The sequence below is a fragment of the Cricetulus griseus genome, chromosome 2 (genome assembly GCF_003668045.3).
Source record: "Cricetulus griseus strain 17A/GY chromosome 2, alternate assembly CriGri-PICRH-1.0, whole genome shotgun sequence".
NCBI lineage: Eukaryota > Metazoa > Chordata > Mammalia > Rodentia > Cricetidae > Cricetulus > Cricetulus griseus.
This window is the reverse complement of record NC_048595.1, coordinates 293456400-293482747: the sequence shown is the minus strand read 5'-3', so window position 1 is coordinate 293482747 and position 26348 is coordinate 293456400. Positions and strand designations below refer to the sequence as shown.

At 45.2% G+C, this 26348-nt stretch overlaps 1 protein-coding gene across 2 annotated transcripts in view; it reads right to left on the bottom strand.

Moving 5' to 3' along the window:
- The window catches only part of Smoc2 (SPARC related modular calcium binding 2), a 126172-nt gene that overhangs the window by 53413 nt on the left and 46411 nt on the right, over positions 1-26348 (bottom strand). The window contains exons 3-7 of one of the 2 annotated variants that reach the window (XM_027401161.2): positions 18720-18826; positions 17533-17632; positions 8152-8199; positions 4986-5069; positions 3422-3496 (exon numbers count right to left, since the gene is read on the bottom strand). In XM_027401161.2, the coding sequence (XP_027256962.1) occupies positions 3422-3496; positions 4986-5069; positions 8152-8199; positions 17533-17632; positions 18720-18826 (414 nt within the window). The remainder of the gene's footprint in view (positions 1-3421; positions 3497-4985; positions 5070-8151; positions 8200-17532; positions 17633-18719; positions 18827-26348) is intronic. The other variant, XM_027401162.2, reaches the window with a different exon arrangement.

Below are 26348 nucleotides of genomic sequence, written 5' to 3'. Positions count from 1 at the left end.
AAGAATGTGGACTAGATTCATATATGCTTAATAAATGTATAGGTGAGTATGTGCATAATTAAAAGAATCTCACAAAACCTCCTATCCAAAACACTTTGTAATCAATCAATATATGTTCTCATGAATAGAAAAATAAATTTTAATAGAGTAAGATGTTTCAAGAATGGAAAGAAGTGAACACCTCCCATTTTATATTGACAGAAAAATCTGAACAATAATGCATTCTTTCTTAAAAGGCAAATCAAGACTTTACTCATTTATTTAATGTACATTGACTGGTTTTCTTACTAGGTGAGCCAACCAAGATGAAAAGGACCAGTGATCACAATATAATGGCACTGAGAGCCTCCGTCTGTCTTTCTGTCTGTCTGTCTGTCTGTCTGTCTGTCTGTCTCTCTCTCTCTCTCTCTCTCTCTCTCTCTTTCTGTGTGTGTGTGTGTGTGAGAGAGAGAGAGAGAGAGAGAGAGAGAGAGAGAGAGAGAGAGAGAGAGAGAGACCTATTTGTTTTTTTATTTGCTTTCTTTCTTAACAAGAAAATGGTACCATGAGAGCCCATGGAGCACAAGACTCCACTGTTTTAGAAAATAAATGCTTCTTATTTACTTATGTAGCTACTATGTGTAAATTTCATAGTATTTTCTTTGCAAGAAGGTTCCTGCTGTTTCTCTGTACCCTGAAACCTGTTCTGTCATGAAACCCTGTCTCATGACATATACCATGGTACCCTAGAGATTTTGTAGTAAAAGTAATAGAATATTATTTTAGCATTAACTCATGGAAGAAATGCTAACTTGTGTGTATACTTTTCATATAAAAGGAAAGCAGTGCATTTCCAGTTTACTGTAAAAGAGCATTAAGAATTGCAATAAGGTAAGTCAATGTTTAAAATACAAAGTCATAACTCATAAATTACTGCTCTCATAGTTGGTGTTGTTTGTCAACGTGGGATAAAACCCAGGTAGGAAAGTACTCTGCTGCCAGTCTACATTCTGACCCATTAATGTTTTATTAAATAAACATCTCTATATCTGCCAAAGATGATTGCAAGTAAAGGTAGATTTAAAATAGAAATTAAATACGAGCAAAACTCTTTTCATGGTGCTAACAATAGCCAGGCCACAAAAGCCTAAGAGTACCCACAGCTTTGCTGCTAATACTACTTTTAATATCCTATGATACCATGTAGGAACTACTTTCTTGACCCTCAGAAAGCAAATGTTAATAGTTAAACACCAACAAAACCCATGTCTGTAAATTGACTTAATGTCTCAGTTTTGAATTCTACTCATATGCAGAAATATAAAACAAGCTATAATAACCTATGCTATTATAGGTAAACTGAACTTTCCTCAAGCATGTTTTTTTTTTTAATTCTTCCTACCCTGAAAGTTTGCTCAGTTGTTGAAGGTTAGTTATAATCAGCCCAACACTTTGCCAACTGTGACTGAGAGGTGATGCACTTGTTCTACAAGTTATCTGCCTAAGTTGAAATTCTTCCCAGGGCACAATTAAATGCACCTTTAGATTGCATGTTTCCAGTGACTGTGTTCATAACCATCGTATATTTCTCAGATCAAGGTCAGTCATGGCCATATTGCTTCTCCCATGAGGAGCTCTCAAGATCCATTGGTAGATTGATAAATTGGAGACAAGCAATGATTTAATTATTTTTTTCATGCACCAATTGCTTTGTGTATGAGAGGGTTGAATCAGATATCTTTTGTAAGTATGGGAACAGAATTGAATAAAACCTTTTTGTTTTTTGAGATTATGAGAGAGGCATACGAGTGACTTTTTATTCAGAAGGTGCTCTGGTTAGCTTTAACTGTCAACTTGACACAGTCTTGAGTCACTTGAAAGGAAAGCCTCAGCTGAGGAGTTGCCTAGATCATATCAGCCTGTGGGCATATCTGTGAGGGAGTATCTTGATTGATAACTAATGGGGGGTCCAGTCTACTGTGGGAGGCAGATGATCTAGAACTGTATAAAAAGCATGCTAAGCATAAATAAGTCTGCAAGCCAGCAAGCAGCATCCTCCATGGTCCTGACACAGTTCTTTGGCGGCAAAATGAGTTCCTTGACCTGATGTAATGCTGTGGGGAAGAGGGAGCAGGCCTGCCTTTGAGTTCTTGCTTGAGTTCCTGCCTTGACTTGCCTCAGTGATGGCCTGTGACCTGGATGTGTAAGCTGAATAAACCCTTTCCTATCCTAAGCTGCTTTTGGTCAGAGTGTTTTATCACAGTTACAGAACTAAAGCTAAAACAAGAGGGAAAGTTGTCCATAGTAATCATTGCTGAGAAAAAAAATATTTAAAATTTCCTTCCATTTGCATACTTACAACTGGTAATGAAACCTTTGGGTTCTACCCTTTCTCAGAGCAGTTAAGGGGGAAAGTCTCCATCAGGGACAAGGTGAGGCTCAGCCATTCAGAGCCAGGACTAGGAGGAAATGGGCAAGTATCACCATGGAGTGGCACCCACTCTTCAGAGGTAAGCCTTCCATGTAAGCCTTCCATTGCACTATCCAGGCCCCCTGTCTCACCCCTGTGCAGTCCAAGTCAGCAAGCTTTCCCAAACAGGGGTCTCCTGAGCTTTGGGGATTGGACAGCATCAGATACAGCCTTCCTGACAGCCAGTCCTCTTTGCACTGCAGATAGAGTTATGCATATTCTATCTGTTCTGGGCTGTGGTGCCCTAAGCTTAGTTCTCTACTGTAGCATATTAAAAACTGCACTCCGAAAGGATCATACAGCCCAGATGGCGGCACTCAGTACCAGGATGCCCTTGGGAGTGGCTCCTCTTTTCGCTGTGCTCAAGGTCAATCCTAGGAAATTCCTGTGGTCATCAGGACCTTCCCTGGCTGCCTATCCACTTACCCAGAGGGCAGATTCAGAGTCTACAAAAGGCCAGAGGAAACAAGCAGGACACCCACCCACTGAGTTCCATAAACCCCTGAAGCCAGGCAATCACTAACAAGCTGCGTAGCTTCTCTACAAAATGTCAAAGGGGTCACCTTTAAAGGTCAGTCTGTCGCTGCTGCTCTGTAGTGGGTACAATCCATACATTTGGCGGCTTTAAACCTAAAACAGCTCAGAACCTGCCTCAAAGAGATCATTCACCAAGCCCCCCCACACACACACACACATGCATGCACACATAGGCACACACAACACACATACAGACACACACACACACACACACACACACACATATACAGACACACACACACACACACACACACACACACACACACACACACACACACACACGGCGAGCCTGGAGGTACAGCCCACTGCACAGCTACACAGAACTCCCTCAGAGACTATAGAGAATCTAATAAAAACAACATTTAAGAAACTTACAGAAGGTAAAACTCCTGAATTAAACACTCCCTTTCAGAAGGACACCATGTTCCAATTTACCTGAATTTTTATTGGTCTTGTTCTGCCGGCTCTTAACTTGCTCAGTCCAGAGTGTAGGGTAGCGTGATGCAATATCTAGAGAAACAACAAGACCATGGACAGTTCATCAGGAAGCACAGAGTCCCTCAGCTGAGGAATTCGGTAGGTTCCCCGACCTTCCCTGTCCCCCCAGTATAATAAATAAGGGTGTACTGCACCTTTTTAAAACAAAGTTAAAAAAAAAAGTTAAAAATGGCCGAATACACATGACAAAGGAAACAATAATATAAAATCTTCAATATATATTTTTTCTTAATCAAAAAGCATAACTAAAATTTATTTGAATAAAGGCAGGTCCTATGTGTTATAAAACACTCCAGTATGAGCTGGGGGTGTAGCTCAGTGGTATGGTAACTTGCTTGGCACACAGGAGGCCTAGGTTTGATCCTTGGAGCCATTGAGTTGAGGATAAAGGGAGAGAGTAAGAGGGAGGAAAGAAGCAACTCAACGCACAACACATCCCATACAGTAAAAGTAGTTACTCATTTAACATGAGGTTCTTGAATAGTTGAATGACTCAACACAAAATAAAATATTTAAAATATAACTTTCACATAACACCATTGAGGAAAGAATCCCCTCAATATGATTTACCAAATGTGTTTGACTGTGGACAGCAGGGACACATTATTCTGCCCTGAGAACTCAGACCCCTGCTCATTGCCTGGTTTGAACCCCTTCCATGTAAATTCTTATGGATGACTGGGGTTCTACAGTCAACATAGAGAGTCAACATGGCAGAGCCAGAGTACCTTCAGCACACACTAGTTACTGTTGTTACTTGGAAAGCATCTGGGATTCTGTACTCTGGTCTTCTGTTTCTTATAATGTGCACTCCTTATACATTCTCCCCAAAGCTGACCCTGTTTGACCTGAGAACATGACCAATGTCAGAGACAACTCATCAAATGTAAACAACAGAAATCGATCCTTGTTATAGTTGTCATAAAGACCAGCTACACAGCTAGGAAAATAGCAGACGTTGTCATCACACTTTTGAAAAAATTTGAATGCATACATTTCCATTAATAAAATGACTACCAAGGTATTCTGCTCAGCAGGACCCACATGGCAAATGTGGAAAATCACCAGGGAAAGCAATGGTGCCTTGTGACGCTGGAAATGGCCACATATAGCCAGGCCACTCTATATTTTGTATCTATATTAGGGCATCTACCTGGTTTCTTGACACCCACAGTGAACTGATGTCGTCAGTCAAGCAAAGTGCCTGCTTGTCATTCTCTGCACTCTGTGTGTGTGTGTGTGTGTGTGTGTGTGTGTGTGTGTGTGTGTGTGTGTGTGTGTGTGTGCTGGGGAGCTCTCTCAGGAAGGAACTAGCTCCGAATGTGCTACCATGGTCCTCATTCTGCTCTGCCAATGCTGGGCCTAGTGATTGACATCAGGCAGAGTCCTTCTATGTATGTCTTGATTGTGAACAGCATCGTATCCACAGTGACTTGATACCACTTCCTAGCCCCTGACCACCCCTCCCAGCTTCCCACCCAGTTCCCCATCACCAGCTCACCTTCTTCATCTCCTTGGGGCTGAGTCTCCAGTGCTGGGGCTGCAGCGTCATCTGAATTCAGAACGGAAAAGATTTGCAAGGAGACTACAATTATGAGAGTAAGCTAAGTAAGTGTGCATCCAGGCTGGAGCCCAGAACTTGCAAACCACCCCACAGAACCTCCCAACACAGCCCAGTACAGAGCAAAAGCCAGCACCAAGGGACCCAGGCAATAACATCGAAAAAGGGTAGCAGTCTTACCAACTGCTACCTTCAACGGCTACAGGAACCTGAGAGCTGAGGCCTACACCGGGGACTCTGGATGGAGTTCTAAACCATTGGGGCAGTAGCCATTCATTATAGGGCAGTGAGGGGCTAATGTAAAACTTCAAACAGGAGGGCCTCACTCTAGAAAACATGGTCTACAAAGGCCACAATGTGGGGAAGAGGACAAAGATCTGAGGGAATCATTGTGGGAGCTGAAATCCCATTCCTGTGTGTGTTCCTATGCAGAGGCCACTTTGGAAGCCACGATCTGGTCCAGCAAGCCCTCCCTTCCCCTTGTGTCCTTCCAGCCAGTTAGCAATGGAGTCTCAGAGGGGACTCTTGGGAGAAGTATGCATGGGAGGATGCAGCATGGGAAGGCTCAAGCTAATAAAGGGGTTGATGGGAAGGCTGTGTGGACACTGAGAGGAATGGCTCAGTTTCTTGGAGGATAATCATCACTGAATTTACTAATCACCTCCTTGTGAATTCTCTGTGGAGTGATTGGGCACTTGGTCTCTCCAACTTTCCCTGCACTGCTCTCAGGCAAGTCTGCCCCAGATATTTTGAGTCAGCCATTTCAGAGTCAGCATATAAATAAGGGCTGGGCATGGGGCTCAGCTAGCTGTGACCCCACTGTATCCTTCAGCTGTTTAGAAGCCCTGCACAAGGCTTTTAGGGGAGCGAAGGAGAATTATTTTTTAAACCTTTAATCATAAATAATCTCTTGAAAAATTTTACTGTCCAAACATCAAAAATGCAACATGACTTTTATGAAATGTGCAAGCCCAATGTTTGTAGTGGTGATGATATGCGGAAAGTTTGCTGTTGAGGTATTCTATTTTCTAATGAAATAAAATGAAAGGAATAAGGCATTTAAAGCAAATTTAATATTCTAAGTATCTTGAAAGATCATAGGAGAAACCTTTAAACAGCATGTGTGAGTCTCTTGGGGTTTTGGCAAAAACACTCTTGCTTGTATGTAATTGCTGAGGAACAGGTCATCCTGATGAGCCATTCCCAAAAATCACAGGGTCCCTGATGGCTGAATGCACGCCTGGCTGCCCAGAGTGAGGTGGACATGGTTGATGTCCAGCCTGAGGTAGAGTTGTGCCCAGCCAGGCCCTGTCCATCCAGGTCAGGCCCCTATATGGGCTCCCCTCTGCCCAGCTCCCCACCTGCCCTTGGGATGTTGTGTCTCAGTACCACACATCCATTGGAAGCTCTAACTCAACCTAAACAGAGGGACAGTCTATAAAATTGGGGAACTATACTTTCCCTCCACATTTCTATCATGTCTTTCTTCTCTCTCTAAACCTGGACTGTTGCTTTATTGACATGATCTTACTGTGAGTGTGTGTCCAGAGAGCAATGCAGTTCAGTTCAAGGACCTGAATTCATTCTGTGCCCATATCCCAACTCCCTAGGGTGTCCTCCAGCGGGCCCCATGAACATCCCGATAAGGAGATGCTTATGAGCAGTGGAATCATCTGACTCTGGGAACTCTCAGAATTAGGTTAATTTTCTACTCAAAAACTGTCACTTCTCTTCCTAAAACCCAGCACTGGGAGCACCTGTTATCACTTGAATATCCATCTTTCTTCTAAATGCAAACTATGCCCTCTCAGGCCTTCCTGTTCCAGGTGGAAGCTGCACTGCTTCCACCTAAGGATACTTCATAGTTCCTCCATCACATGCATACTATACCACAAACCATCCTCCCATAAGTCCTCAGGTGTTCTCTAGACTGACTGATCTATGACTGTGCCTATCTCAGACTCCTCAGAGCATACCTCAAGCCTTTATGATTGCTCCAGTCCTCTCTGTGTCTGCCCCAGGCCTCTGTACTTATTCCATGCATCTGTCTTAACACTATAAAGATCTTGCATCCAGGGCAGGAAGCCCAGTTCCTGGCTAAGAGACTTTCAATTTATGCCTTGGGAATGGGGTAGAATAAACTCAGTTCTATTTGTCTTGTCTCCATATTGCTTCTCTTTGTCGGGTTTATTATACTATCACCCATGGTAGAAAGAAGAATAATGCCAATGGTTATGTAAAAAAAAAAATTCATTTCATCTTGAAAGTCTCTCCCGCCTTCAAAGACTTAAAGAAGAAACACACATTCTTCTTTAAGTCACTCCCAGGGACTGAGTGGGGGACAGGAAGACTGAGGAAGGTCAAGGAACAAAAAGAGATAGATCTTCCTAAGTTGTCTCAGTAGGGAGGTTATGTCCCAGGGGTAGATGAACTTAGCCCTCAAGTGGCCCCTAAAGAAATCAACTGTCCTGTCTCTCCCTCAGAAGAGCACCTGCTGTGAAGGAAGCTGTCACCTTCTCACAGACATTATCAGTGTCCTCCCTCAGTAATTTCTATGGCTTGGAATGTGTGAGAAGCCAAAATACTGAACCTCTATTCTCTTACCAAGTGCTTCTCTTGATGTCCCGAGTCACTCAACACACCTACAAAAGAATTCAGTAAACCTACAGGGACCTTGACATAGCCACAGTATGGCCTGACACACCTACAGCTGAACATGGCACATCTACAGTTGAATTTAGTTCACCTACAGCTCAGCCTGACACATCTACAGTGGTCCTCATAGACACACAGTTGTATCTGAACCTGCCACACCCACAGTGTTACCTGACACATCACAGCTGTCTTCATATACTACACTATTATCTGACATACCTACAGATGAGCACAACAGACCCACTGTGGTTCTGAGCCCCTTTCACGGGTCCCCACAAAAACTGTAGCCAACACCTGAGTGTACTGCCTGACCCACTGGTGACATCCATGCTGCTGGAAGAGCTGGGTAACAGTTTCCTACATAACTCAGTTTTAAACTTGAGGGTCTTTTAAAGGTGCAATCAGATCAAATCTTATATACCATTATGCAAATTCATTTCAAGATAGTTACCTGCTTTTCCTGCACCTTCCCGCTGGGGCAACTTTTCATTTATTGACCCTAAGAGAGGAAAATAAAGAGTAGAATTATAACACTCTACCAAATGGTTTCCATGAGTTAAGGAAAGCAGCTCCATCATTACATTTGATAAATTCAAAGTGCATTCTTGTATTCCAGTTAAATTACACACATCACCTGGCACCACAGGGGGACTATCACGCAAAGTGGTAGCCCTGAAAAAAACAGAAGAGTCCCCATTTCTGAGGCTCTGCAGTCAAGTGTCCTTGTCAGGGTGCATTACCATGGTGACTGTTGGAGACAGGATGTACAGATAGGTATGAAGCTAAAGGAAACCAAGTCCTTGGCTTCAACTTGTCTGATTATAAATGAAAACCACAGTCTTGTCTTATAGAGGGACACAGACCTCTTGAAGACCTAAGGAGTGTCACAGTGAGGGACACAGGCTGAGGACTGCTGGCTTCCTGTACAGACACCTGCAGGTGCTTGTATTTCTACTGAACTTGTCTCCCTTCTGTGTGAGTCATCCATTCACCACGCTTGCTCATTTGTTGCTTTGTGGAGAAAGGTGTTGATGCTGCTCCATGTGGACAGAGATCTCAAGTCTGAGGCAGTGTTCCTTTGCTTCCAATGCATTGGAACTGTGTCAGATACCAAATTCTCCCACATTGCCACCTGCTCAATATATCAGAAAAAAGCTCTGGTCAGACCAGAGGCTAACACGGTGCCCCTCCGCAAAGATGCCCACCTTGTGACCTGTTCCTTTTCTTTTCAGTTGTAAATATGACACCAAAAGAGAGATCACTCTTCTATTAAAGGCAAAGGCGACTTTGTGTGGTTTCTGTTGCTGGCATTTCTTGAAAAGGGGAGTGATGTGTTGGGAGACACAAAGGCAACTGATTCTGGGGCTCCTGGAAGGCAGGAAGTAGCTATGTATGTCCTACCCTTTCCAGATGCTGCCTAAGCCACACCTGAGAGACCACAGCCCACAAATCAGGAGGCCAGAAGGACACCTGGACTGCCTGTCCCATCGCCATGCACCCCTACCAGGCATTGTCGAAGGCAGATACTTTCCTATTTCCATCTATCTAAATGGATGTGATCGTGTTCTGTGACTTCTGAGGTCAAGGTTTACCTTGGGAAGAACAGGCCCTCTGCATCCCAGCCTCCTAGCCTCTGTTGCTTTCTGGCCTCCCTATCTTCAGGGACCAGCTTCCTACAGAGCTCCCTGTTGACACCTCCTTGCACTCATCACGTGTAGCTATGATGAACCTACTATGCTTTCCCTCTTTTGACTGCAAATGACAGAATTTCTGAGCATGTGTATGTGGTTTTTAATTTGTGATTGAAATAAAAATATTATAGATAATGAGGCTAAACTTGAGAGAGCATCAGGACTGAATTAAGATAATCTTTTGTAATCTGAGGAAGAAGCAATGCAAGTTGTTGACCAGAAAGCTGAGTAGAGACAAGATCAGCAAAAGACATGACAGCTTACCACCTCCATTGGTATGTGTGTATGTGTGTGTGTAGGGGGGTGGTGGCAGGTTCTCTCTGAGCAGCCAGCACTCTCCCCAGGACAAAGTTCTCTCATCAGGCCCCTTATTCAACTAGCATTTATAGCCAGCCAAAAATACTTCTATCTTGATCTTCATCTGTAGGAAAGCACTTTGCTACAGAACCAAGTATCCCCAATCATACAGTGTGCCATCCAAACATTGTGGAATAGGGACTGTGTTTTGGTGGCATCTGGATTCTGCCCAGGGTCAAAGACTGCAGCTTTCTGTCCTAGCCTCCCTGCAGGGTGGTGGCACGAAGGATTGTCGAGGGAGCTGAGCACAGACCAGCAGCCAGGACAGTGGGCAAACGAAGGGGACCCAGACCCACTTGAGCAGCCTGGATTCTTCACAGTGGTGGTCTCTGGTGTCCACAGTGGGATGGCCCTGTCGTGTAACTCTACAGACCAGCACCAGAAAGGCATGCTAAGTCCCAGTCAGTGACCTTCTGTCTCAGGGAGGGGCCCTCTTAAGGGGGGTGGCTTTTATTTATCAGATGCAGGGGCATTTCTGGTGAAGGAAATCAGTGTAAGGGGAGTGCCTAAGAGTTACAGAGGGGTACTGGACTCTTAATCATGCAGCCCAGATGATTGGTTAAAATATAGATCCAGCCTACTTGGCAAGAACAGATGGCTGCCTGCAGTCTTACCAAAGGCAATGCCCTGGTCATCCACTAGCTCTTTTCCCTCAATAAGGTGTGTTTAATTTGGACACCAGGGAAGCAGCAGGCGTGAGCAGCTCGACTGAAGGAGCCAGTGTCTCCTTCAGAATGCAGTTAACACAAAAAGAGTTGTCCCTTCCAGAAATCACAAACTCCCCACAGACCTTGGGAGAGGCAGACAGAAGGGCAGGGAGACAAGGAAAAGACAGGACCACACTCTTCCTGTTAGGACAAGCATTTCCCTTTGTCACTTAGCAGGGGCCAGTGGCTTCTGCTCTCTCATTCTCTAGCAAGATGGCATGAGCATAGCATGAAAGATCAAGTCGGTACTGAAAGATGGGACATGGTAGGAGAGGCGAGGATATGAGCCTCAGTGCCTCCCAGCTCTGTGGCCTGGATTCTCCTCTCTAAACCCATTTCCTCATCTACAAAATGGGCAAAGTGTATGAGGATTGTAGTCCCATCACTTGGCTGAGGCTGGCCTAGGCTACACAGCAAGACTGTCTCTAGAACAGTTGCAACCACAGATCATCAAATGGGCACCCACACCATATCTGTACGGGAAGCAAGCACCTGAACAGTCTTCAGCCTGTGTCTCTCACTGTCCTGAGTGCTTACGACAGCTCAAGACTTTTTTCTTCTATTAAACCCAATTCACAGATGAGGAAACTGAGGCCTGAAGCCATCTGGGGATCAGAGAGGAAGGGAGATGGAGAGTAGTCACCAACTGGACCACCAGGCTAGCAAAAGTGAAGATGCTGTGTGAGGGCTGTGTCCGGAGCTTCTCTGGGCTCCGGAAACTCATTCTACAATCTCCCAATCTGTCCACTACCCACAAGGCCATTGCCTGGAGTGGAGCCTGCACGTATTCCTAGGCCTAAAGTTCAAGTACTGCTCCTTAAAGTAGCTGAGGGACCCTCTGCCACCTCCTTACCCCTGGGACTGCTGAGAGAACAAGGCACCAGACGTAGCCCATTTGCTCTCTTTCATGACTGGGACCTGCCCTGCCCCTTCCCAGATGTGGGGCCTCCAGTCTGATGGTGGGAGTCTCCTCTTGTGCAGCCTGAGCCAGATCCTCGTCTAGAAGTTTGCATTGTTTTCATCAAGGCAAAGAAGAAGCACTACCTTCTTGGAAGTGATGCGAAGCTCACCCCTCCTGCTCTTCTGGGTTTTTCTACAGTGCAGTCTGGACAGAGGGAATCGCTTTGGCAACTCACACTTACTGTACAATCTCTAGGGGATTTAGCAGAGAAGAAGTGACACTGTAGGCATGTACACCACCATGGCTCTCTGCACACATTGCACTCACTCACAGTCATGTGTTCTGGGACTGACCCAGGAATATAAACTGTCTTCTGCACTCCCCATCTCACATTTCAGGGGTGAGGCTCAAGTGAGAAAGGAAGAGACGGCATTTGTTTTAAGGTTTGTAGTCTGTCTCCAGAAGTCCCCAGGTGTTGCTCTTTTCATGAGTGATATAAACTAGGACCTCCTACTTATAAAGGGCCTCTTAATTTTTTTTTCAGAAAGTTTATTAGAATACCTAGGGGAAAGCCCTGTGTGGGCTATGTATGACAAAGGGAAGGTCACCAGTGTTCTGTTAAATTAATTTTACAAAGACTGTATTAGCTGAGTCCAGGGACTACCTTATTCTTTATCAACCTGTTGAAAGATCTGGTCCAATTGAAGACCCTTTGTAGTTTATCCCTGGGTCTTCCACTCCTGAAGTAAAATACTCTCGGCCAAAAAAGCAGGTTGAATCAGCAGAGATGGACATGAGAAGATTGATTCCAGAAGAGACCACAAACCTGCACAGTCCTGTCAGAATGGCCACAAAACTACAAGGCACAAGTTTGGACATGTAAAATCTTGTTAGTAAATGGACAAGGTGGGTGGTGGCTGTCTGCTCCCATGGCACCTTTGGTGTGGTTCTGTGTTGTTGGACAAGATCTCTGGCCCTGTCTGCCAACAGCTCCAGGGCACAGTCCTTAGTGTGGGGGCCAAGGGGTGCAATGTCACTACATACAAGCCATGCTATTTCTGTCTCTCTCGTGAGAATTGAAATCTGAAGCCTACTTCAAAGGCTGAGCTCTGACTAAGGTCCAAGTAGAGACTCTCATGATATAGTGATGCTGAAAGTCCCTCCATGGGGAGATGTCGTGGAGGCTATTGCACTCTCTGTTCTTGTAAAAGACCTGAGAAGTTCTAAGCACTCAGACCAGGCAGCTCACAACTACCTGTAACACCAGCTCCAAGGGATCTAACACCCTCTGTTCTCTGCTGCCTTCTGCAAATGCATGCACATGAACACACAGGCACACATATATCAACATAAATAAAGATAATAACAAATCCTTTTTAAGTCTTTGCATGAAGGGCCAGCATGCTAGGAATGAGCTCTCAGTCAGTGCTTAGGGTCGAAAGGTGAGATTAAAACCTGAAGCTGTTTCCGAATTACCAATTTAGCCAGCTCCTCAAAGGGAAAATTCCTTGTTTTTAACGTTGGAATCGATGCCAAGCCATGCGGTTCTTTTAAAGGGAAGACAGGGGGAGCAGGAGGAGGAGGGAGGGATAGGATGAAAAGACCAGCTGGATGTGTGCAGTCCTATTCCCTTCAGCAGCACAGGACACAAGGAAAGGGGGATGGATGCTTAGCCATTTTTCTTGAACATTTCTGGTGCCAGAGAGGGTCTGCAGGCATTGGCTACAGACCAGGAGCTGTGAGTCTACAGGAAGTCACCTGGGAACATTTGGGGCACCTGTAAAAGCACCTTTTGTTTTCAACCCCATTGCACTACTCTTCCTTGAAGTTATCCCACCATTACCCCAAAAGTCTTTCTGAAGACCCTGCTCCCTCTTTCTATACCTATCTACGGGCAGTCATAATTCAGAAGGCATAAGAGTCAATAGCACTTGGGAATGAGACCTGCCAAGATCCCTCAGTTATGAAAACCACCTCTCTGTGGTGCGTTTCTGAGTTTTACTGGACAGAGCCAATGGCATCCTGTATGTGCCTGTGGTGCTTGTTCACTGCTGGCGCAGCCTCCAGGCTATGCCAGTGTCTGACAGGCACCACTCACTGCCGGCTCCCTGGTGGCCAGTGCTTGGTAATAGCTGCAATAACAGTGAACCGTGAGTGGGCTTCTTGAGAAACAAGTCTAGACAGGAGAACTACAAGAACTGGCCCAGCACCGTCCTGTGGCAAGACAGGGCCCACTGGCTCAGGAATGCCCACTGAGAACTAAGACAGAGCTAGGAGGAAAAGGTTAAAGTTGGCTTGACCTCCCCAAACTTCTGCCCCTCAGACCTAGATCTCAACCCAGGAATCAAGACAGGGAGGTCACTGGTTTGTGTGCTAACTACTTGTTAGCATAAACAGTGGCCATCAAGGGAGGTTGGCATGGTGGAAGCCTGTGAAGAAGGCTGACATTTTCAGCTTCATTAAAAAAGGGAATTAGGCCATTTCTATCTTGATCCCTCAAGCAATTGTGAATTGGCATTCAAAATATAAACAAAAATGTTCAAGGAGATTGGGATGTCAACTGTCAGTGATAACTTGATTGGATCTCGAAGCAACTAAGACCTAAACCTCCTGGGAATACCTGTGAGGGTATTTTTAGCAGAGTTTTTAAGTGGGAAGGTACGTCCTAAATGTAGACATCACCTTCCTAAAAGGTGGGCTTTTTGCCTCATTGCCTTTCAGTTGCTGTGGCCACTGTTGCTACGTTCCTTTGTAGATGCCAGAACCAACTTCTAACATATCTGAAGACCAGTGATGACCTGGGAAGTCTCCAGGCCTTTGGCACTAGGTTGAAACTGTGGAGGTATCTAGCCTCACAGACTGATCAGCTACTCAGATCTGAAGACAGTCACCATAAGACTACACAGATCATACAATGTAAACCAATCTGATAAATCCCTTCTGCTCTATGTCCATCCTGTCAGTCTGTCCCCCATGCTCATTACAGGACACCTCCAGACTAGAGGTTTTGTCTGCTTGGAGTTGTAAATTCTCTGCCCTGTGTTGTGCTTTCCTGTGGCTTCTCTGACTCACACAGATGTCAGCACCATGGCACCAGTGAGGGAGACGGGGGTGTATCTGTCTGCTCTGCTGTTTATCCTACTGTGAGTCTAGCATTCTGTAGTGTTTTATCCCACAGACACCAACAGACCCCAGTCCCAGGGTTTGGTTTTTACAGCCGGTGCTGTTGCAGGCCTGCCACATATCTGCAGCACACATCTGTGTTTCTCTGGGGTCCATCCCAGAAGGAAAGAGCAGAACCTTTTAGTGATGGGCATACACACTGCCATGGATGGTTTGTTGTCTGTCCTTACCTGCTCACCTCAGAGTCACCTGCTGTGTTTCCGTCTCCAATCCTGCATTCTGAGAGTCCTCCTGGGATTCTAACCTAAGCTGCCCTGTACTAGGACACAAGGACACCTTCCTCTAGAAAATGCTACTGCTTTGAGGTATTCTGCATCCAAGGCTTTTAACAAACATTTGCAAAGTGACTATTCATGCCTCACCCAGGTCTTCCTGGTGCAACTAAGGGTAGAAGGACTTGGGCGTTTCTTACCCATGCCACTGGATACAGACCTAGAAGTGATATCTGCTCCTATTCCCACCTGGCAGCTACAGAGGATGCTAACATATGGCTCTAATAAGCACACACAGACACAACTTCATATATACACATATATACACACACATATATGTATACACATATGTACACACATACATACACACATACATCCAATGTAAGCATGCACACACATGCATGTACACACATATACATACACACTTTCTAACAAAAATTTACTGTCTTTTCATCATTTCTAATCTAGTATTTGGCTTCCAGTTTTCACAGAGTGTGCCTGTAATGATGAATTTTGTGTGAATCTGAAGGCAGAAGATGTGTTACTAAATTCTGAAGTTCTACTCAATTTTAACAGATGATTTATAACTGGAGGACAGTATGCACCACCCATGCTACATGTCTGCTGGCTGCTGCTGATGTGGGCATATCCCAAGCACAAGCTCCCTGCAATTTACAGGTGAAACCAGCCTGTAAATTTACAGGACCACCTAGCCTGCTGTCAATCCCAGACCAAAGTAAAGTGACACCCATCACTCCACTACTCCATTAGGCTGTGCCATCCTGTAAGAAGGAGTCCATTGCATTATATAAAGGTACATTGTTAATTCTGTATCTGCGGGGTGAGCATGAGATGCTCAATTCTCCCACAACCCTCCCTTAAATTTCAAAGCACCTTAGTTGTTCCTCAAAGACCGATAATGTTTCCAGAAATGTAAAGGAAATAACTCCAGCTGTCTCCTTCATATGGGTTTGCAGAATGAAAGTCTCTCATGCTGCTCTGAGGGACCCATAGACACATCAGTCATTTCAATGTGGTGGGGAAGTATGTCAACCTCACTGATGAGGGAGGGAACAGCCAGTTAACCACACTACACACACACACACACAGACACACAGACACACAGACACACAGACACACAGACACACACACACACACACACACACACACACACACACACACACACACACACACACACCGCTCCCTCAAAGTGGGGTAACCATCCCAAAGAGCCCTGCCCTGGCCAACTTGAGCTTTTTGCTTGGTTTGTTTTTGGAGACAGAGTCTTCATACATAGTCCAGGCTGGCTTAGAACTCTTCATTTTCCTGCCTCTGCCTCCAGAGTGCTAGGGTTATTGGCAGGGACCACTACACGGGGCTTAAACTTTTCACCTAATCTCTTTGCTTCCTACCCAAGAACTACACACTAGGCTTTTAAGCAAAGGGCCAGGCTATTCTCTCATCTGCAATGTCAATGTAAACAATGACAATGGGGTGTTTGCACGCAGTCACACACCACTGACACCGGGTAGGAAACCCTGTACAGTAGTATGCAGCACCCCAGCAAGCTTACACACCACTCTAAGCAGGCTCTTTCACAGAGAACTCAGCTTTTCTGACAACATGGCTAGCCTCACAAATATCACCATGTCTTCTGCCTTGTCCCAGGAGAACAGGCTCCATGCAAACACTGCCTGCCACTCAGATAGAAACAGAGCTACAAGTGATGGGACTCACACCAAGACCCACGTGACACTATCCATTTCTACTTCGTGTATTTTTCCTCCACACATTTGTACAGGAACTATTCAATGTAAGCATTATCTTGAGGTAAAAAAAAAAAAAAAAGTTGGCACTTTATAGGCTTCAGTGGCAAAAACAGCTTTGAAACAAAACAAACTTATTCCCATTCCACATGGTACACATCATATGGGTTTCAGAGATGAATGGTCATCGAAATATAGGATTTGTCACATGATAGTAAGTGCACAGAAATGAGCTATGACCTGTGCCCAGTCCCTCTGCCTGGGTCACAACAGCAACCAGAATCTTCGTCAGGCAGTGCCTGCCCTTAAATAGAAAATGAGTCTGATGGTTAACTCCAAACACTAACATTTCAACCCTTAAACGACAGACTTGTTTCATGATGCTAGCCACTAATATGTTTGCCTGTTTTCATATTACAGCCCAGAAACTTAGATGACAAGATCATTCAATTTCATCAGTCTTCCCAGCAAGTTAGTCAGGCCCCGGCTAGAGATGGTTTTCACATAAAAATGATCTGAATCATTTGTAACCTTTTTTGGTAAAAAAAAAAAAATATTAATGGAAAAGGAACCATTTTATAGACTGGGCCTGCCAGCCTTGTTACTTTCAGTACATCAGGCTCCCGTCTGAGTAATAAAATATCACACATAAATGTCTGGAAACTGAACTGTGAGGAATGATCCACTTTCTCTTTGAAAACCCGTGTATATAAAAGAGTGATCTTTTTGCTTTTTTTGGCCAAAGAAAACAATGGGTCATTCAAGCCTGTGACTCGAGCCTCTGTGGTTATATTTGCAAATGACTCAAGCCCAGTGTGTCCCTAGGGTGAGCTGTCCCCTGCCACAGCCTAGACGACAATCCTAGGTCTTTTCCTTCAGGTCTACATGGAGTGATGTGTCCAGCAGGGTCACCCCCACTCTCTAAATTTTCTTTTGATTTGTGAATAAATATGAGTGACATGACCAAGAGAAATAGAAAGTAATTTTCTGTGGAGCCAAGGTTAGTCAGACCTACCGGGGCACCTGGGTGTCTTGTGGGCCACAGCGGTGCCACTGATGGGCCTGCCATTTGGTGTAACACACCAACAGTAACCCGTGTAGCTGTGACACTGGACCTGCAGAGACAAGACAGGAAGGTGAGCTAACCACAGACAGCTCTCCTGCAGAGTCGCCTCAGAGGCCATAGGATGGCCGAGAGGCTTAGGTGGTGCATTTGGCTACTCAGATTTCTCCACAGATGTGTGAAGAAAAAGGAACCAGTGTACTTTACTGCATGTCAGTGAGAACTGGGCCTAGCTGCAAAGTACCTCAAGCCCTCTCCTCACACATGGAGGAGCCAGGAGGTTCCCCAACGTCTCTCAGTGAGCCCATGGCTGACAAGTATCCAACCATGAAGATGTATTTCTATAGCACCTTCTAGGTCCCCCAGGACCCTCTGTCTGACCTTCAGGTGACTATGGCATAGGCGACATCCAACAGTGCCAGCTCCTCTCCCATGCATCCCTTTTACCCTCATCTCCCAGATGTCACATGACTATGCTGAGACTGGTGGACTCACCTCTCAGGAGATCATAGGTGTTGATGACAGAATGCTTTTGCTGTCCCCAGAACCTGATATACCGGTGGCATATTGCAGGAATCTCTCTCTCTCTCTCTCTCTCTCTCTCTCTCTCTCTCTCTCTCTCTCTCTCTCGCCTTCTCCTCCTATTCCCCTCCCCCTGTTCCCCTCCTCCTCTCCCCCTCCCCATCCCCCCTTTCTCTCAATAACAGTACTGACTCTGTCATTCAGAACCAAGCTATCTTTGACACTTAGTTTGGCCAACATGACCATAGGCAAGCCATGACTTGAGGTAGCAGCATCCAAGTGTAGACTCAGTGGGATGGCTGAGTCATGGAGTTCATGCATGAGCTAAGCTACAACTGAAGCCAGAGCTCAGCCAGTTGACCAGGGCTGATGAGCCTCAATGACAGAACTGACCATGCCATATTTATGCAGCCCAAGGATGCACATGACATAGTTGTGGTGTAGACATCTACATCTCATGTACCTAGTTACACTGTAAGGATCCTGAGCCCAGCATCTCAGAACAAGATAACTATTTCCCACTCAGCAGCTCAGGCTCCTACCCCTTCACCCTCCCTATCCCTGGTACCTCAGCCACAATAGCCCAGGCTCAGACTTATCCCAGCAGCGTGAGTCACCTGACTATAGGTGCCATCATCATTGCATTCTGGGATGAACACTTGCTGGAACTCCTTCCGGGCCTGCTCCTGGGTATACTTCCTCTCAGCCACACACCTGGACACATCTGTGGGAAGATCAGAGTAGGAGAGGAAAACAAAGATGACATTCTAAGAGGCAAGCATGATGGGGCATGTCCTTCTGTATATGTTTTCCTTATTGGTTGATGAATAAAACACTGGTTGGTCATGCAGGAAGATAGGTTGGACTAGGAGACAAGGAGAATTCTGGGTGATGTAGGCAGAGGCGGAGTCATCATATGAGCCCAGGAAGAGGGGACAAGAGTCAGGCATTCTCCAGTAAGATAAGACCATGTAGAAATACATAGATTAGTAGTTATGGGTTAATAATTAAGACAGAGCTAGCCAATAAGAAGCCCAAGCCATTGGCTAACAGTATTATAATTAATATAAGTCTCTGAGTGTTCATTTGGGGCTGATGTGGTAGTGGGACCAGGCTGGCAGGAAAGAGTGCTCCTTAAACAAGTACAAGCTGTTGAGGATGCTACCTGCCCCACCCACCCAGCTGACAAGGACCACCTAGCACAGCGGGTGCCTCCCTCTCAATCCCACAAGAGCTGGAAGGAACATGTTCATTCCCTCCACTATGCAGAGGGGAAATGGAGACTGGGAACACTCCCAGAATGTGTCTATGGGGAGCAGGTAAGTCTGGCTTCCTAAAAACAAGATACAGGATGAATCCAGATGTATATGGGAGCCCAGAAGACACAGTGCAATTCAAATCAGGGGTAACTGAATTAGAGGCAGGTGTTGGGCCCCTCACAGCTTGGGATCTGACATCCCACTGTAGCCCAACACCTGGCAGAGCTGAGGCCACCTCAAAAAGGAGTCAAGACTCATCTCTTTCCTCTGCACCTTGGTCTAGTCTAGGATCTTAAAACCTGTACCTTAAAACAGTCAGGGAAACATGACGATAAAAGGCTAAACATCCCACAGTGCATGTAAAAAATGAGGATGTCTCCGTAATTTATGCATAAGGGCTCCAGGGAATTGATGACTGTTAAAAACAGGAAAGTTTGAAAATATTTAAACAGGCTAGGCAAGAAGTTCAGTGGTAAAGTACTGCCTCTGGACATCAGGCCCCAGACTCAGTCCCCCATGTGAATACAAAAAGGACATTTAGGGCCACCAAGATGGTTCAGTGGGCAAAGGCACATGCCAACAAACTTATTGACCCTAAGTTCAATTCCAAGGGTCCACATGGTAGGAGGCAAAAACTCTTGTAAGTTGTTCTCTGACCTCTACTTACTTGTGTACTGTGGTATGTACACACACACACACACACACAAAATGGATGGATGGATGGATGGTTAGATGGATGGATGGATAGATGGATAATGGAAAGACAGAAATACATGCAAATAAATATAAATAAGGTGATGCAATTTTAAAATTTTAAACTACATATGATTTCCCTCTAGGGGAAAACTGTATCTGCACATGTGAACACAATAATAGCACAGATGAGTTAAATCCTCATGGAAGGAGAGTGAATGTTTTGTTTTTCCCTCTCTCTTCTGTTGACCAGAACAGAACCTGGCAGGTGTCTGAGAACCACGGGGGAATTCCTAGCTCATTTCAGATGCCAGCAAGGAGGCTTCAGGGGTGGGTCTAATACTAACTGTGAGCCATCTCACAATGCTGCAGAGAGGGTAACAAGTCCTAAGAGGTAAACCCAACAAAACATTATAAGGTCTGCCACCATGTGCTCCAGGCTCTGGGGACAGCACAGCAAGTCCCAGACTTCTTCAGTTTGACCATCAGATCACTACACGGATTTTAATCCTGGAGAAGGATCAGTCGAGGTGTTCCTGTCCCGTGGTTGAAACAACCCGTGTCCAGATGAGGAGTGCTGCAACCTCTCACCTCCAAGACACTCCTCATCCTAAGCTGCCCTTTCCTCTTCCTCCACACTTATTCCCTGGAGCTACAACCTACATTGTCATTGCGGGTACTGACCAGAGACATCTGCTTTAGCATAGCACCTGTGAGGGACATGGGTGACTCTGCGGGAACATTTCAGACAAAGCTTGCTGAGGTCATCCAGACTTTCTCAGGGCCTTTCCTGTGTCTTTGGCACATCAGACATAGTGTGTAGTTGTCATAGACGTGTACATCGGAGGGGTACCCTCTACCTACTCTAGCCTCCAGCCTTCTTGGCCTCTGGCCTGGCATCTGGTGCTCCTGGTATCTAGTTTAACTTTTAAAGTGTGTGTGTGTGTGTGTGTGTGTGTGTGTGTGTGTGTGTGTGTGTAAGAGAGAGAGAGTGTATGTGTGTAAGAGAGAGAGAGGTTATGGGGGACACCTGTGCATGTGAAGGTCAGAGGTTAAGTTCAGTCTTCTATCACTCTCCCTTTGAAATGGGGTTTCTCTCTGAACACATTTAGGCTGGCTGGCCCAAAAGCTCCAGTGAATCCCCCCATCTCTGTCTCCCCAAAGTGTGTATTATAAGCATACACTGCTATGTCTAGCTTTTATGTGGGTACTGGGGATTGAACTCAGGTCTTCATGATTCTAAGGTATCCCTTTACTGAATGAGCCATCTCTTTGGGCTAGCACTTGGTTTTAATGCAGTCTTTGTTCACAGAGCAGAAACCATGGATTTGCTGGCTTATTGTTATTATTATTATTATTATTATTATTATTATTATTATTATTATTATTTTAGAATAACTTGTGGCCTCTCAATCTAAAAGAAAAAATGATAAGAGATTTAGGTTGCAGGGTTTCTTTAGGGAAGAGATAGAATCATAAGTTATTCCTAATATTTGAGCCATCGTGGAACACTCCAGAAGAGCATAATTTTCCAAAACAACTTGTGGGCTTCATCCTTGGCTCAAACTTCTTTAAGGACTTCACATTATCCCTGTTTAAGCCATTCTCACACTTGAAATTCTGTGTAATGGGATGCTCATTCCAAGTTCATGGCTGGCATGTCCCAGGCTAGTTTGTCATAGGAGACAAGAACGAAAGTGTCAGATACCTACCACCCCCTGATGGCCAAGGTCGCCTACCTGCCTACCATGCCTCACTCCAGACATTGGCTTCTAAGTCTGTTCAAGGTCTCCACCAGGGAGGTCCATCCTCCCATGGCATATTCGGTGGGGGATTTGCAGTCCAAAATGGCAGCATCTCCTTGTATTCTTCCCCTGGTTTTAAACAATTATGCCCCTGATGTACACAGCCACACAGAAATCAAAATTTTACACACCTTGAATATTATATTTTCTCAAACCTAAATTCTCAGTCAATTTTGAAAGAACAGAATAGAAATATTTTTTTATCCAAGTTTCATAGACTGGTGTTAAATTTATCTTATTGTTTTTTATTCTTTATACTTATTATTTTAGGAAATAAACAGCTCTCTTATTTAGGGACCTTGTTAGTTTACTCTGGACCTTTGTTTCTGTGAATATTGAATCCTCAAAACCTAAGCAAAATAAATATGACTGTGGCACCACTGAAGGGTACATAAAAACTCTCCCTTTAGCCATTTTCCAGTTCAGGTCAGTGGCATTTACTGCATTCCTGATGTTGGGCGACCACAGCACTCTGCTGCCTCCATCCTCTCTGGCTCCAGGACATCGCTGTCACACTGGAAAGAATCCTGTGTCCAGAACACAGACACCCTCCACCCCAGCCCCTTCTCCATCTGAAGATTTTCCTACCCTGGACATTTTGTATGGAGAACCGCATGACATACTTTCTCACCCCAAACCCCAGCTGCACGCTGAGTCAGGTCCCAATGTTTCCTGCTTGGGTCACTCTGATGTCCACTGACAGACACTGGCTGACCCCATCTTTTGGTACCATGTACATGTCCTACGGAACATCTGCAGGTCAGATGAGTGCCTGCTTTCACGTCCTCTGGGTTTAAACATAGGGGTAGAATTGCTGCATCACAGTTGACTTTGTCGCTAGTGGAAGAGCTGCTGAGGGCTTCCACACTGCCTGAACTGCTTCCCATCCCATTGACAGTACAAGAGTTACAATGCTCCACCTGTACATTTGCCAATATTTATCTCTTCTTTCCTTTTAAACTTCCCTGGTCATCTTAGTAAACACCACTCTCAGTATTTTACAACTATGGTTCATTTCTATGCCCTAGGAAAACTCAATTTAACTATAAATTCCAATTTTAATGTTCTCACTAAGGCTGGAGAGATGGCTCAGAGGTTAAAAGCAGTGGCTGCTCTCCAGAGGGTTCAAGATCCGTTCTTAGTGCCCACATTGGGCAGCTCACAACCATGTGGAACTCCAGCTCCAGGAGATCCTATACAGGGTCCCACACACTTTCTTCTACCTTCTGTTGGTAGACACACACACACACACACACACACACACACACACACACACACACAGAGAGAGAGAGAGACAGAGACAGAGACAGAGAGACAGAGAGAGAGACAGAGAGACAGAGAGAGAGCATATACTCACAGACATACAAACACAAATACAGGCATTCACATAAACACACACATAAGAAAATTCCAATTAAATAAATTTATTAATAATTTAACCACCTAATTGTATGTAATTCACTTTTTATTAGAACAGAGAAAATATCTTTGGTGCAAATTTAATTAGATGTTTTGGAGACCTTTTGCTCTGACCTGAAAGAGCCAAGACTTTACAAATAAAACAGCAAGACACCACTAACAATATCCAAACAGAAGTTTTTGATAAATTGTTGATTAATACTAATACATTTGGAAACAACTTTTTCCCCCATTCTCAGTTGGAGAGTAAAATAGATCCCAGTAGGGTCACATGATTGCTTTCGTAGAAATTTATATTAGCCCAGAAACTGTGATGCTTGCTATGAAGAAGCAATGGATAAAGGTTTGCTGTGGTTATTTCTGTTTTTTTTTTTTTTTTAATAGGAAGCAAATAATTTTCCTTCTTGCTGAAACCACTCAAAAGAGAATCAAGCAGTGGTTGGAAACAATGGCTTCTACCAATGAATCTTAATGAGAAAGAGTTGCAGCAGAACAGTTGGGGGCACAGCTTATGGTCTCTGGGCACTGTGAGCACTTCCTTCAGGGACCCCTGTTCAGCATAATCAGGTAAAGAACAACATTCCCAGGGCTCTGCTCACCACTGCCCCATGCTGAGATGTCGCATGCCAAAATACAGATAGTGCCCCTGTCTTTGCTGGCTCTCTATTGTTTCGATCAACACCATGAGCAAGAGTAACTCGGAAAGCAAAGGGTTTATTACAGTCCAACATTGGGGGGAGCCAGGGCAGGAACTCAAGCAGGAACCTGTATGAAGAAACTCAAACAGAAGCCATGACATGATGAATGCTGCTCACTGGCTTGCCCCACATGGCTTGCTCAGCCTGCTTTCTTAGAGCCTCCAGAACTACTTGCCCAGGAATGGGGTTACTCACAGTGTGTTGGACCTTCCCATAGCAATTATTAATCAAGAAAATGCCTTCACAAGCTTGCCTACTGACAATCTGATGGAAACATTTTCTCAACTAAGGTTCCTGTTCCCGGATAAAACTAGTTTGTGTCAAATTCACAAAACAAAACAAATAAGCTAAAACAAACCAGGACAGCCTCTAGCAGGTGCCTTGTGCAGCTCCAACTACTCTTGGAGATGAGTAAATGTCTTGATGCCTTCTAGAATAGGACAGGGCAGGCACACCAGACTTGGAATTGGTGTGGCAGGCAAGAACACAAGATCTGAGTCTACTGGCCACTCAGTTGTCATGGTTACTGCCATGGCCGGCCATGTGAACTCTCTAGGGTCAGGAGCAGTTTTCACTGCTATTCCCTGTGGCTCCGTGTAGTGGTCACAGAAATGATAGACGAGGAGAGCCTGCCTTTGATGTTTATGGCAGACACTGTGTTCCTAAGCTGTAATACTTACCCTTTACCCACTTGTAATTTAAGGCCAGACTTGGGGGGGGGGAGGTGGCAATACTGCAGTGACCCTTGGCTTGAAAGCACACTTCCCATCCATACAGCGGTGTGCTGTGTTGGGAACCAGAGGCAGATCACTGCTGTTTCTAGAAGCAATCAGCTAAAACAGTTTGTCCTGCATGGTGACAGCAGAACAGCTAGTCCGTTTAACTTCATATGACAACAACAAAAATATGTGATTATAGAATTAGAGGAACATCCTAAATTCATAAGATATAAAGTATAGAAATAGAAAGTGCCACAAACAATCACCATTGTGAAGGAACATGAAGGTAAGTGATGAGTATCTCCACAATGTGTTAAAGGAGAGATGGTTTCTACAGCGTGTAAACAAGGGGTGTCTGGCCATCATCATCTCTCTCACAAGAACCCATGTCTCTTCTGGCATATCAAAATGGATGATGCAGTGACAGGATCTTTAGAGTGAGGGTTGACTGCCAGCCCTCCAGAGTGAGAGCCTGGCTGAGGCTGAGCATGAGGGCTTCTATTTCCCCATGGAAGCTGCACCCTGAGATCGCAGCTGAGCTGGAGCAAACAGGAAAGGCATTCCATGGCTTTTGCTCGTGTTCCTGACAGTGGCTTGGCTAGGAAAGGGATGAAGTCCCTGTGGTGACTGCTCGAGTCTATGAAGACACAGCAGCAATGGAAGCTAAACATGGTGCAGGCAGGGCTGCAGCAAGAGACCAACAGGCAGGGTTAGGGAATCCTAGGGCACAGCTGCAGTCTCAGAAGACTGTCTATATCCCTGGGAACAAAGAAACACAGGGTAGGTGCTAGACAGAGCAGAGCCACAGACTCTTGTGCACATTCAGGAGCAAAGCTAAGCACACTGCACCCACACTTACACCTGCATGCTCACACTTACACCTGTGCAGTCACACTCACACCTGCACACATGTATGCACATGCGTCCTCACCCCTGCAGTAAGCTCTTCCCATGGACAGCTATTTTCCTTGGTAGAATGCAGGTGGGTTACCCTTCGAGGCAGTAGTCAGCAGAGCCATCCAAGCTACTCCCATGGGTCCACACAGTCTCACGTGAGGCTGTTTGCTTCCTAGCCTGCCTCCCTGTCTCCTTTACTATTCACTTGGGGTCATCTTCAAATGTGGGGTCATGAGTATACACAGAACGGGGGGCAAATGTTGGAACTTGTGACCCAGTGTCTAGTTTTCTGGTTGCCCATCAGTAGAAGTGTTTTAGAAGTATGTTAGAAACAGGAAACCTTCAGATGTGGAGAACTCCTGGGGTTTATGTTCTCTTATTGCTTGTCTCAGAGGAAGACAGATGTGTTCTCCACTCCACTGTCAAAGGATCCTGGCTCCTGGACCTCCCCAGCTCTGGGTCCTCCATCTTGAGGGACTCAGAACAGCTGGAGAGCTGAGTTTGGGTGGAGGCTTACGAGTCAATTTTTAATCTCTGTTAGATAATGATGCCAAGGGCACTGTGACCTGTCCTGACAATGAGAACTCAGCAACCTCAGAGCAAGGACAACCTTATTCCTGTCATGGGATCATCTGCCTGTGACCACCCTGTGAACTCAGGCACCTTAAGCCTTCCCAGTGGCCAGGGTTTTTAATCTCTCCTATGTCAAGGATCCTGACACCAATGAGTGGTGGGCACAGGAGAACTGGGCTTACA